General features: G+C 48.6%; 2 protein-coding genes across 3 annotated transcripts in view; one reads left to right on the top strand and one right to left on the bottom strand.

The window, feature by feature from the left end:
• PPWD1 (peptidylprolyl isomerase domain and WD repeat containing 1) overlaps positions 1–7,926 on the bottom strand; it is a 122,241-nt gene extending 114,315 nt beyond the window's left edge. The window contains exons 1-2 of the mRNA XM_033930233.1: positions 7,648–7,926; positions 5,938–6,040 (exon numbers count right to left, since the gene is read on the bottom strand). Of these exons, the coding sequence (XP_033786124.1) occupies positions 5,938–6,040; positions 7,648–7,900 (356 nt within the window). The 5' untranslated portion in view covers positions 7,901–7,926. The remainder of the gene's footprint in view (positions 1–5,937; positions 6,041–7,647) is intronic.
• Positions 7,899–13,578, top strand: part of CENPK (centromere protein K) — a 94,742-nt gene continuing 89,062 nt past the window's right edge. For both annotated transcript variants that reach the window (XM_033930244.1, XM_033930255.1), the window contains exon 1: positions 7,899–8,054. In XM_033930244.1, coding sequence (XP_033786135.1) covers positions 8,052–8,054 — 3 coding nt within the window. In that variant the 5' untranslated portion in view covers positions 7,899–8,051. The remainder of the gene's footprint in view (positions 8,055–13,578) is intronic.

Here is a 13,578-nt window from a genome sequence, read left to right on the forward strand (position 1 = left end):
AATCCTCAGGAGAGTGAGCCTCCACCCCAAGGGGATTCTTCTTTACCGCCACACAGGCCGCGGAATGAGCCGCTCGCATCCAACACGAAAGAAAAGTCTCGGAAGCAGGCTGACTCCGACGTGCGGGGTCTGCCAGGACAAACAGATAGGCCAACAGACGTAAGTCGGAAGTGGCCCCTAGGTATTTCAAAAGACGACGCCAGATAGCCAGAGATTGCAGAACATGGACCCGAGACGTGGAACCAAAAGAACAAAGGCCAGCAACTGAACTCCCTGGTTTATGTGGAAAGAAGAAACCACATTCGGAAGAAAAGAAGGCCCAGTCCTCAAAATCACCGCCAACTCCGTGATGTGGAGAAAAGGATCTCTGCACAACAAAGCCGGAAGCTCTGACACTCGCCGTGCAGCAGTGACCGCCACCAGAGAGATCTCATCCAAGGGTTCGAATCAGGGAGTGTAGGACCAAATTCAGGCTCCATGACGGGCAAAGCTGTCGTAAGGGAGGCCCCGGCATCCCTGCCCCCCCTCCCCCGCAAGAACCGGACAACAGCCGGGTAAGAAACTAGAGAACCCCTGAAAGAAGAGGGACCCAAACAGGAGAGGCTTGTAAATTGAACACGTAGAGAGAAGACTGCCAGACCCTTCTTGAAGCCAGCCTACAGGAAGTCCAGAACTAGAGCCACCGACGGAACCAAAGGGTCCACCTGGAGCCCCACACACCAAGCCGAAAACACCCCCAGGCGTTCGCATAGGCCGAGACCGGTGATTTCCACTTGCATTGCAGGAGCGTGACGATAACTGCAGGACCAAAGCGCCTGGACCAAAGCAGTCCGGATCTTGAAGTGCAAACTGACCCTGCGTGAGGAACTGCCGATGGCGAGGAAGACGCAGACCACTCCCGGAGCTCAACCTCACAAGGTCTGCATACCAATGTCGTCTGGGCCAGTCCAAAGCCACAAGGATCACTGGGCCCCTGTGTGAGGATACCTGGCACAAAATGAACCACATAAGAAGGACGCACAGAAGGTCTCCTGTGGGCCAAGGTTGAACCAGAGCGTCGAGTAAGACGCCATTGGCCTCTCGTCGACGGCTGAAGAATCTGTCCGCCTTCCTGTTCACTAGGACGCCATCAGATCGAAGAAGCGAAAGCCAGCCCGGACAGGGACCATGCTCCCTGGTCCAGAGACTGACAACTGAGGAAGTCTTCCTGAACACTGTCGCTGCCGGCCACATGAGCCGTGGATAAAGCCAAGAGATGACGCGCCGCCCATGGAAAAAGCATCCGAGCCTCCAATCCCAGCCGGGGACCCTTTGCGCCCCCCTGACTGCAGAGAAAGGCAACAGTCGTCGCATTGGCTGAGAACACACAGACAGCCGTCCTATGGAGATATACTTTGAACCGTAGCGGAGCTAACCAATCGCTCGTAGCTCCAGCCGATTGATTGACCATCAGCTCTCTCTGATGCAGACCGCTACCCATCCAGCGGCCCTGTACCGGGACGGACATGCAAACTGCTCCCCAACCAGAGAGGCTTTGGACCTTAGTCAGGGTCACCCAATCCAAGACCCGCAAAGAAAGCCTTGTGGGCAGAATGACTGGGTTCAACCACCACAGCATACTGCTGCTCACCGCTGCCAACCCAGGCAGCAGCATCCCTAGCGCAGCTCTCAGGGGATTCCACCTTTACAGAAGAGAAAACTGAAGAGGATGCAGGCAAGCTCTCACCCACGGACGACATCCATGGTTGCTACCATGAGACCCAACACCTGTAGGTACCACAACCACTAACATGTCCCGAATCGCACTCCGGAGGTTCAGAATTCAGGATTCTTAAAGAAACGCCCGGTTCAGCCCCATGTTGAACCTGATACCCAGGTACTCCAATACCTGGGTCAGCACGAGGCGACCTTCTTCAGATAGATCACCCATCTGAGACGTTCCAGCCAAGACACCACTAGGCGAACCGCCAAGCGGCCCTGCTCCCATGAGGGAGCTCTGATCAGCCACTCGGCGAGGTATGGATGCACCAACACACCCAGAGATCGCAGAAGGGCAGCCACCACTACCATGAACTAGTTAAAGGTTCAGGGCACTGATGCCAAACCGAAAGGGAGCACAGCCAACTGGAAATATCTCCCTAGAACACGAAACCGCAGGAACCTCCGATGTTCTGGGAAAATCATGATGTGTAGTTACACTTCCGTGAGATCCAAGGAAGCCAAAAACTCCTCGGGTGCCACCTCTGTAAACACATCATGCACCGATACCATCCGGAAACATGAAACTCGCAAGAATGCATGCACCTCCATGAGGTCCAGAATTGGTCTGCTATCGACGGAGTCCTTTGGCACGACGAAGTAAATCGAGTATCTCCAGAGCCCAAGTCGTCCTGTGGAACCAGCTCTATAGCCGTCAGATCCAGCAACTGGCGCATCCTAGGCCACACCTTGCCAGCCCTGTCCAGATTGCCCTCGAGAGAGGACATGAAGAAGTCCATCGCCGGCCGGAAGAATTGCAGTCGAAGACCTTCCCTGAGTACCTCTAAAACCCACTGGTCTGAGGTTATCTTCAGCCATTCCAGAAGGAAGGCCGACAGCTGCCCCCCGATTCGGGAAGGCCTTGCCAGAGCCCTGGCGTCATAATTCTCTTTTGGAAGGTACCGAAGGTCGAGAGTTGGGAGACTGCGGTCGCGCTGTACCTCCAAGCGAGGCCTGTAGGAGGCTCCGAAATGCCGTCCCGCCACAGAAGGTCCGGCGTACTGCAAGGTACTCCTGAAATGACGAAAATTCAGTCATCCCGGCCCCCTGGGTGGACGAGAACCAGGGCCAGGAAGCACCTGAGGCTAACAGTCCTGTACACTAGCCATAAGGTCATCCAAACCCTGGCTAAATAAGAGCAACCTTTGAATGGCAGCTTGCTCAGAGCAGCCTTGAATGAAGAATCCCCCGACCACTGGTGAAGTCATAACATTCTCCTAGCAGAAACTGAATAAGCTCCCAGCGTAGCGAAAACCGTCAAAATATGATAGAGGTTTAGTATGACATGCCCAGGCCACAAAGGAAGTGGCCGCTGCAGCTCGCACCCCTGTCACAGCAGAATCAAAAAGGCGCTTCAAGACAAAATCCAGTTTACAGTCCTAGACATCCGTCAGGACCACCCCTCCATCTGAGGGCAAGGAGGTACGTTTGGGGACCTGAGCCACCGCCGAATCCACCCACGGGGGGGACTAGGTGCATGGAAAATTCCAAAGCCATGGCATACAATTTAGCCATGGCCCTAGTGCACTTCAGGGGACCCTCATGGGCCCCCCAACCTCCAAGAGCATTTCTGCCGAGTCCTCATGATCCAGAAATGCAGCGGAGAATGGGCACATGGAACACATGATCGAACACTCCGCCTGAAATGCAGAGTCAGAATCAAGTCCCAATGTCCTCAGGGATTCAGAGATAAAATCAGGACTTCAGGCAACTGGACTTAGCCTGCGCACCATCTGATACTCTCCCACGTTGTGAGAATCAGCGTTCTGGAAATCCCTGAGATCCGCTAGGCTAGTCACGCAGCGGGATCCGCCGAATCGCCATGCGACAGCAACAGCTTAGAAAGTGATGCAGATACCACGACAATAGCGGGAAGTTGCTGCCGACGTTCAGGCATACCAGCAAGGATCAGATTGACATGCTGGAATCCAAAGGCTGTACAGACTGCTGCACCGCAGTCTGAAAGGGAGACACAGGCATAGCCCGCTTTTTCATGAAGGCCTGAGACAACATATCCACAGTTTCCGGCGGAAAATAGTCCTCGGCTGCCTGAGCCAATCAGCAGGACTCAGATTTGAAATTGTCTGAAGATCGATGAGATTTTCCCTGGAACTGCGCCTGCATTTATGCAAAAACGCCCTCCTTGCACAACTCTAGCGTCAATGGTGGAAAGCAGGTTCTCTCCCAAAGGAGGAAAGTGCGGAATCCACACACCAGATACACCTCTGACGGGCCGCGGAACACAGAATACGCAGCTGCACAACCACAAGCCATCCGCCAGATTTATGGCATGAATCCATGCCATCCTGTCCTGAAGTGGCCATCTGTGAAGTTTGGAGCAAAAACGAAGCTTCTAAGTCCAAAAAATAGTTTAAAAAACTTTAAAGAAAATCGAAGATGGCCACCGCAGGTGCCAATTTTGACATAAAAAATGGCCGTTAAAAACGCAGGAAAACGCTAAAAACGGGGATTTTAGGATTTTACAGGTGGGGGGACCAGAGCATACAGGGAAACCCCCCAAAACCCTGATTTGAGGACCCCCAAAATCGGCAAACTCTGTGACTCACAAACCCCACAGATATATGTGCTTCAATGCATTTCAATAGCAGCCAGCATAACACAGTGCAAGTATAGGGAGATCATACTTCAGGAGCTGATTAAACTGGAATTTCAGATCTTCTGGCCACCTCAACTTCCCTGCCACCTCAGATCACGACCACCAGGACCCCTCAGGGAAATCAGGGAAGACACACGGCGCGGTTCCGATCCCGGCATACCTCCTCGGAACCGCAGCAGCCTGCGCTCTACTCCTTTGCAGATGAACCAGGGGAGAGATGGCTCCCGAACCTGGAGCCCCGATTCAATCTTCAGGCTGTCCAGAGGACTTACTGCAGTTTCAGGCTTACAGAGCACCCTCCAGAAGCAGACAAACTTAACATGTCTGTGATCTCCCACCGAAGGATCACTCGTACGGAGTTGATCCGCAGCACGTGGGCAAACCCGCGTAAAAATCAAAATAAGACTAGAAAGTGAAAACAAATCATGAACAGAATTAACTGTGAAACCAAACAGTGAAGCTGCAGGAACAAACTGAAGCAAGACAGGAAACTCCTGGGCAGGTAGCTCAAAGGGGAGGGATTTTTTAGTTGCCCTGCAGCTAATAGAGATACAAGATCCCATCCGTTCAGCTTCCAGAGAGCTTGTACAAGAAGGTGAATCTATGAATACTGCTCAGGTAGGGATTTACAAGGAACTGAGGCAGGTAGGGTGGGGGGACTTTAGCCTCCATATGTTGAGGAAAGTAAGATCCTGCTTTCATCATTCTCATTTCGCCATCCTAGTTCAATCCACCATCCTCTCTAGACTGGACTACTGCAACTCCATCTATATAAGCCTAACTAAGAAAAACCTCCATAGACTTCAGCTAATTCAGAACGCCGCGGCCAAGCTTATTTTCACAAAAGGCAAGTTTGATCACGTTTCCCCACTCCTCTCCAAGCTTCACTGGCTCCCAGTATACCCCAGAGTCCTCTATAAATGTGCCTGCATAGCCTTCAAGATTCTACATGGCGTCCTTCCTCCCGTTATCCCACTCTTCTGGAATTCTTCAAACCCGCTCTTTACTAGATCCTCCCAAAAACTGAAACTATCTTTCCCATCTATAAAAGGTATATCCCGCGCAGGAAAACTTGGAACATCCCTCCCCTTTAGAACCACAGAACTCTGGAACAACCTTTCATCCCCGCTCAGAAATTCTAGCTCCTTCCAATCCTTCCGCAAACACTTGAAAACTTGGCTCTTTTCAAAAATCTAATCACCTCCCGTTCTCTAATACCATGTCCCCCTCTATCTCCTCAGTCCCTCTCCTATATCCCTTCTTTGTAGTTCCTTTCCTCTCAACCTCTGTAAACCGTGCCAAGCTCTGCGCACGCGGAGATGGTGCGGTATACAAACCTAAGGTTTAGTTTAGTTTAGTTTAGTTTAGGGACTACAATGGGAAGGATACAGATATTGATGCTTCTCTCCAGTATTCTGATCTGACTTCTCATGATCTTAATTCTCAATGAAGCCTATTATTAAACGAGTTTTGCTTTAAGCCCATAAACATGATAATACAATGGAAGCAAATAAAGCTTAAAGATAATATAATGGAAGCACCAGAAAAGAATCAAGACTTACTTTGTACATATTACGTGTGTAATGACATCTCTGTGCATGTAACTGCGTTCATACATTGAAGCACTGGGAAGATTTTCAAGGTAAACCTGTTCAAATGCAAGAACTAGGAAAAAAATGGAAAAAAAAAGTAAAAATTATTTTTCATGATAATGCACAAACTTTTAGTGACTGTTCTACACATGGTCTTTGTTCCTAAAAACACTGACTCTTACTTTGGTCATAAATTTACAGAATAAATATTTAAATTTTATCTTATTTCCTAAGGCCATTCATTGTTCTCTTCTCTGAGCTATAACCATTCTCAAGAGGCAACTATTACCAATGAAGTTACTGTCTACAGTACACCAAAGGGGATGCTCAGAATTCTAATCATATTAGATTAGTGCAGCCTAGTAACCTTAGTGAAAAAGAGACCCTTTAAATGCTTGTATTTTACAAATCCAAGTTCAAGGTGAGTTACAATTCAAATACTGTAGACATCTCCTTGTCCAATCTGAACTGATGATGGGGCAATAGAGGATGACGTGATATGCCCAGGAAACAAGAAGCACCAATGTTAGAAGTAGGATTTTAACTCTGGCTTCCTTTGTTTTCACCACAATACTTTTACCATAAGACTATTCCGCCCCTGATGCAACTCATTCTCCAATATACTCCAGCAGGCAGATGGATGGCTTCATCCATGCTTCTGAGTTCACTGCAAAGGATCCCATCATAGTTCTTCTACCTCTGTTGAGCCTGGTGGATTAGGCTTATTGGGTGCCTAGGGGATATACTTGGGGGAGCCATGTCAATACTCTTCCCCTCCTTATTTGCATTGCTTCTGCCCTTTCTGCTTTTCCCCCTCACAAAAAAAGATGACATCAGAACTTATATATTTATGTTGGTTTGTAAACTGAAAGCATCCTAGTTCTGTCCTGTACCCATTACACCTCTTATTTTCTAACAATTATCATCATCATTGCTGTTTTTATTGTGGTTGTTTTGTTTTCTGTCTTGAGCATTCCAAGAAAGAACTTTATAAAATAACACAGTCAGTGCATATCTTTAATTACATGATTTGATCCTATATTTCTCTTAATATGTTCTTTATTGGCCTTCTACACAATACTCTTCTTGTGCATGTCTGAACTACAATAGATATAAAAAGAAGGCTTCAAAGTTATTTACTTATCAATATAAATTATTAAAATTACTTAGCAACAAAATAAAGGGGAAGTACTAAATCACAGTAACTATTCTGTCAAAACATCAGGCAGTTTTAGAATATTTTGCAGTACAGTTGTGTGCCGAGATATTTTATCGTTCTATCTAGTAAATCATTTGCTCAAATTTAAACTGTAGGATTCTGCCTCTAGAGTCATCTTTAAAAAAATAACTTTTCTTAGGGGAGCGCGCGCAGTTTTGGGACGGTAAGTGCCTGAAATAGTTTAATTTAAAACAGCTTCATCCACAATAATGACATCTGGGGGGGGGGGGGCTCCAAGGCATTATTTATTGTACACCAGGTGTACTATTTGCCCCGTCCTCTCCTTCTCTCCCCTCCCCCAAGAAAAAAAGAGACAACCGACATTTCTGGCTATACCAATATATTTGTCAGATATATTTGTCTTGACTAGACTGTAAGTTCTACTAATTTAAGCAGGAGCTCTCTCTTTACTGCCTGACAGTGCTCTAGAAGTAATCGTAGCAGCACGAGTCCTTCCTTACCTTTTCTCTTTTTGGTTTGGGATGCTTCAGAAGGAAGTGGCCCGACCCACTCCTCCTCGGTTTCTTCAGGATCCCCTGTGGACCGCGAAACTTCACACGCAGCCACCTTCTCTGCCTCTTCCCCGCCACCATGCTTCCTCTTCAAATCCAAGCCGCCAGTCGCCATGTACACTCCAACGTCACAGAAGCGCGACATTCCGCAGAGTAAGAAAAATGGCACTAGGTCGCGCATTTTTTTCGTCATTCTCCCCATCGGCCAATGAGCGTCGTGTGCGGAGACTTCGATATTTATTCGTTAGAGAGAAGATAAAAAGTTGAGTCTCGTTTTCATTTGTAAGGATCGCTAATATAGTACCTGGACTCTAATCCGGAAGAAGAGATCCGTGAAGTCTTTCTGACAGGTCATGGTAAGAGACTGTTGTTTTGATTTTTTTTATTTCGGGAAACTAAAGCTTCCATACCCCCCTCCCTGGGCTGTAACACAGCGGGAGTTAGATGTGGTGTATTTAGATTTTAGCAAAGCCTTTGAAAGCGTTCCATATAGGCAGTGGCGTACCTAGGGTATGTGGCACCCGGGACCCATCATTTTTTGACACCCCCCCCCCTATGTAAAAAAATATTTTTTGTAATGACCATGAAACAGAATAAATAGTCAGAATAGAAACAGGCAGTGAAAATTTTCTTATATTCCAAACATAACATAACATAAATTATGTCTGAATTGTCATGACATCAGAAGTACATATGGAGTAGTTGCAGGTGATGCTTGGGACAGTTCTGATTGTGTTAGTTCGGTTTTATGTGTTTTTTGAATAGAAGGGTTTTTATTTCTTTTTGAAGGTTTTGCAGTCTGTGGTCGATGTCAATTGGTTGTAGAGTTGGGGGTCGAGTGTTGCAGCTCGAATGGCTAGGAGGTTGTCGAACAGTTTTTTTCTTTTGACGTTTTTGGTTGGAGGGTGTGTGAATGGTGCGTGAGTTCTCCTATGTCTGTTTGAAGTGGATTGAATTATTTAGCTGAAGAAATTAGTTACCCCCTCATCCCACACACATTAATTCTCTTCCATTTTTGTTCCCATTATAAAAAACACTGATAAGTTCCCAGAAAAAAAATACATTAAAATAAGAAGTGAAAACAAAGGCCCCTACAGATGAGAACATAACATAAGAATAGCCTAACTGGGTCAGACCAATGGTCCATCATGCCCAGTAGCCCATTCTCATGGTAGCCAATCCAGGACACTAATACCTGGTCAAAACCCAAAGAGTAGCAACATTCCATGCTACCGATCCAGGGCAAGCAGACACTTCCCCCATGTCTTAATAACAGATTATGGACTTTTCCTCCAGGAATTTGTCCAAATCTTTCTTAAAACTAGCTACACTATCTGCTTTTACCATAACTTCTGGCCACTTCATTTTTAAGTTTAGATCTTTCCTTTCAAACAGAGACCTTGCTAGATGTCAAATACAGCACAAGGTAACTTCACATGGACTTAGCTGTGAAGAAAATGTGAATCTCCTAATACACCCACCATATAGTGCAAAAATGTGCAAAGGTCTGTTTTTTTCTTTCGAGCACTACATAGCCTAATGCCACACAAGCAGCGCTGTTACAAACATATTCTGTAGGTCAATGCTAAGGATAACAAAGTTTCCTTCCTTGGACCAGAAGGAGATAAACCACTGGAAGAGATCCCAAAACAACACCCAAAGACCCACTCAGTGTGTGAACCAGTTGAGTGGAGTGGACTAACTGGGGGGTGGAAATGGGCCCGGAGTTTGCTCAGCAGAATTTCCCAGACCACCTCTTCCTCTCAACACATTGACACGCTGCCACCACCACCACTAGGAACACCTCACTGGGTAGGCCAGCTATGCTATAAACTTTATAAAACACATTATTATATTTTCTTATAAAGCACATATTTTAACTGAACTCTGACATCCTCAGCCTTTCCATTCACAAAAATAGAAGGAAGAAAAGTTCCCATTTCCTGCTGTCTCATGTCCCCGGCCTATACAATATTTTTTTTCTGCAGACCCTTCAAAATTCTGACCAAATCCTCGTTTCACTTGCATTATAAAGTACTGAGGATGCCATCTCTCCCCAATCCCAGGTCCTAAAGTCTAAGACAGTAGCGCAAACTATTGCTGCCAGATTCAGGAAAAAAATTTTTGATTCGATTCAGCCTATTGAATTGGTTTTTCAATTCGATTTTCCTGCCCAGTTGGGTGATTTTTTTCAAAACTCCTGGTGGGTTTTATAGCTTTTTCACCCCCTTTGGCTTCTCCTAACCACACTGGCGCTGTGGTGTAAATAAAATAAAGAAACAAAAAGGACTTTTCCTCTCTCTGTTAAATCCTAGCTCACGTTTGCAGTCCAACACCAGCTCTGGCAGGATACACATTTCAAATCTGACATATTATAATCACAAAACAGAAAATAAAATTAATTTTTCTACCTTTTGTTGTCTGGTTATATTTCAAATCTTGTTGGTCCAAGGCTCTGGTTTTCTTCTGATAACTTGCTTCAAGTTTATTAGGATTTTATATACCGCCTATCAAGGTTATCTAAGCGGTTTTTACAATCAGGTACTCAAGCATTTTCCCTCTCTGTCCCGGAGGGCTCACAATCTATCTAATGTGCCAGGGTCTCCTTCTTTCTGCATGCTAACCATCCATCTGCCAACTCTGTCCTCCCTTTCCATTTCCCTTCCCTTCCCAGGAAGTCTAGTATCTTTCCTTTTTTTCATCTCCCTCCACAGATCCACCTTTTCTTAAATACCCTTTCATCCGGCATCTCTCCCTCCTTCCCCACCACCCCAGAGTCCACCATCTCTCCCTTTCTTTTCCTAATTACCCTCCTATCCAGTATCTCTATCCCTCCTCCACACCATCCCTTGTGTCCAATTTCTCTCCCTTTCTGTTCCTTCCCTCCCTAAATCCCATGGTCCATAATCTCTCTCCCTCTCCTCTATTTTCAGACCCATTATTTCTTCCCCCCCCAAAGTTTGGTATATGCACGTCTCTTTGAACACCCCCTTCCCTCCGTGTACTTCTAAATCATGGTCCCCCCCAAAGGCCTGTCCCCCCTTAAAGGTCTGCCTGTCCCCCCTTGAAGGCCTGCACCCCCCTTGAAGGCCTGTCCCATCCCCTTGTAGGCCTGTCCCCCCCTTGAAGGCCTGCCTGCCTGTCCCCCTCTTGAAGGTCTGCACACCCCGAAGGCCTGCACCCCCCCGAAGGCCTGTCCCCCACTTGAAGGCCTGTCCCACCCCCTTGTAGCTTCTCCCCCCCCCCTTGTAGGCCTGTCCCCCCTTGAAGGCCTTCCCCCCCCTTGAAGGCCTGCACCCCCTTGAAGGCCTGCACCCCCTTGAAGGCCTGTCCCCCCCTTGAAGGCCTGTCCCACCCCCTTGAAGGCCTGTCCCACCCCCTTGAAGGCCTGTCCCACCCCCTTGAAGGCCTGTCCCACCCCCCTTGTAGGCCTGTCCCCCCCTTGTAGGCCTGTCCCCCCTTGAAGGGCTGCCTGTCTCCCCCTTGAAGGCCTGTCTCCCCCTTGAAGGCCTGTCTCCCCCTTGAAGGCCTGACTCCCCCTTGAAGGCCTGCACCCCCTCAAAGGCCTGCACCCCCCCGAAGGCCTGTCCCCCCCTTGAAGGCCTGTACCCCCTTGAAGGTCTGCACCCCCCCCAAATTCCTACACCCCCCTGAAGGCCTGCACCCCCCCCTGAAGGCCTGCCTGCCCCCCTTGAAGGCCTGCACCCCTTGAAGGTCTGCACCCCCCCCCCCCGAAGGCCTGTCCCCCTTTGAAGGCCTGCCTGCCTGCCTGTCACCCCCTCCCCCTTGAAAGCCTGACTGCCTGCCCGCCCGCCCCACCCTGAAGGCCTGATGCCCCGACCCACCCCGAAGGACCGCTCGCCCCCCTGGCCTCCCCGCACCACCTATGAAGCAGCCGCAGCAGGATCGCAAAGTCAGCGTCAGCGATCCCTGCGCTGCTTCCTGCGCCACGGTCCCGCCCCTCCTCTGACGTCAGAGGAGGGGCGGGATCGCGGCGCAGGAAGCTGCGCAGGGATCGCTGACGCTGACTTCGCGATCCTGCTGCGGGCTGCTTCACAGGTGGTGCAGGAAGGTCAGTGGGGCGAGCGGTCCTTCGGGGGTGGGGGGGGGGACTGAACGGCAAGGCCGGGAGCACCCCCTTAGGGCTGGCACCCGGGGCGCAACGCCCTCCCCCCCCGCCTCCCCCTTGGTACGCCACTGCATATAGGCGTCTAATAAATGAACTGGGCTGTGTCACGAACTGGTTGAGTGGAAGATGACAGAGGGTAGTGGTCGATGTGGGGTTATCATTTTTTGGCTGCAAAAATCCAGACACATGACTCTGTTCCGCCCCAGTCTCCAGCCCAACCCCAACAAACCTCCTCTCTTTTTCCCTAACAAGCTCCAGCCAAGTCTGGAGTGCCTGGAGCATGTGGTTAACGTGACCATTTATTTTTTTCATCAAAACGGGACATCTTAATATTCAGTCCCGCCCCCAATCCCACCCTAGCCCAACCCCCCAATCCTGCCCTAGCCCCGCCCCCAGTTTCTTCCATTCATTTTTCATGTACACACAATATCTTATTATTTCATAACAGTAACCATAAAATATTAAAAAAAAAAACCACAAAGCACCCTATACCCAAAGAAAATGTTATAATTTATATTTGGGGTTTTTTCAAAGTTATCACCTCAGTAACTATAGAAAAATAGACAAATATAGTGCAAAATATAGACAGCAGATATAAATTCTCAAAACTGACACATTTTGATCACTAAATTGAAAATAAAATCATTTTTCCTACCTTTGCTGTCTGGTGATTTCATGATTCTCTGGCATTTCCTTCTGACTGTGCATTCTTTCTTTAATTTCTTTCTTTCTGCACTCAGGCCCAACAATTGTTCCTTTCTATTTCCTCCCTCCTCCTTATGTCCTTGGTGCCCTCAGTGCCTCCTTCCTATGCCTCCTTCCTATGTCCTTAGTGTCCCCAGTGCCTCCTTCCTATGTCCTTAGTGCCCCTAGATCCAGTGTCAGTTCTCCTTTGTACTTTGTTCCAGGTCGCCCTCTCTCTCCCTCCTCTGTTATGATCTTGCCTCTCTCTGCTCTTCCTTAGGGTCTCTCCCCCTCTGCACCTCCCAAAGTCCTGCTTCTGCCTCCTGTCTTTCTCCTTTGGTCCAGGCCTTTATCTCTCTAGTCTTTCTTCTACTTACAACCCCCCCCCTTTCTCTGCCTCTTTCTCTCCTTCCTTCTTCCCTTCTTCCTATGTCCCCCTCACTGCCTTCCAGCCTTTGTCCCAGCCCCTTCCCCATAGCCAGCCTGCTTACCTTCCTCCCTACCGCGCCCAATTCCACCACCCCCAATCCGCTGCTTGCAGTCCAAAATCCTTCTTCCCTGGCTTCAGGTGACATCATTCAATAGTATGGCCCATTAGAGCTGAAGCTCCGACATGTTTGAGACTCAAAACCTCCCGATTTAGCACTAGCACCCCTTTTCCCAGCCCTTACCAGTGCGTTCCTGCAATTGGAAGAGTGGGGGAGCAGAGTGATGCCGCCAAAAAGAAACCGATGATTGACAAGGTGCCGTTGGGAGGATCGGAGCATAAAGCCCTGCACCGCATGGGAGCGGTTCTAAAATGGTTTGGGTGATAGCGATTCCCAGCTTGAGTCAGGTCAGGATGAACCGTGGGCTGCCTCCTAACTCGGCTGCAATAACGAAAGCCAATCTGCAGCGAGAGGTGGCCAGAAGATTAGGCCCGGAACTTCCTCTCCGACGTCAGAATTGACGTCGGGAAGAAGGATTCTGCCTAATCTTCTGAACCACTTCCTTAATTTGCCCCTTGACTCTGGCCACCTCTCGTTGCAGATCGGCTTTCGTTATTGCAGCTGAGTTAGGAGACGGGA

Source organism: Geotrypetes seraphini, chromosome 1 (genome assembly GCF_902459505.1).
Source record: "Geotrypetes seraphini chromosome 1, aGeoSer1.1, whole genome shotgun sequence".
NCBI lineage: Eukaryota > Metazoa > Chordata > Amphibia > Gymnophiona > Dermophiidae > Geotrypetes > Geotrypetes seraphini.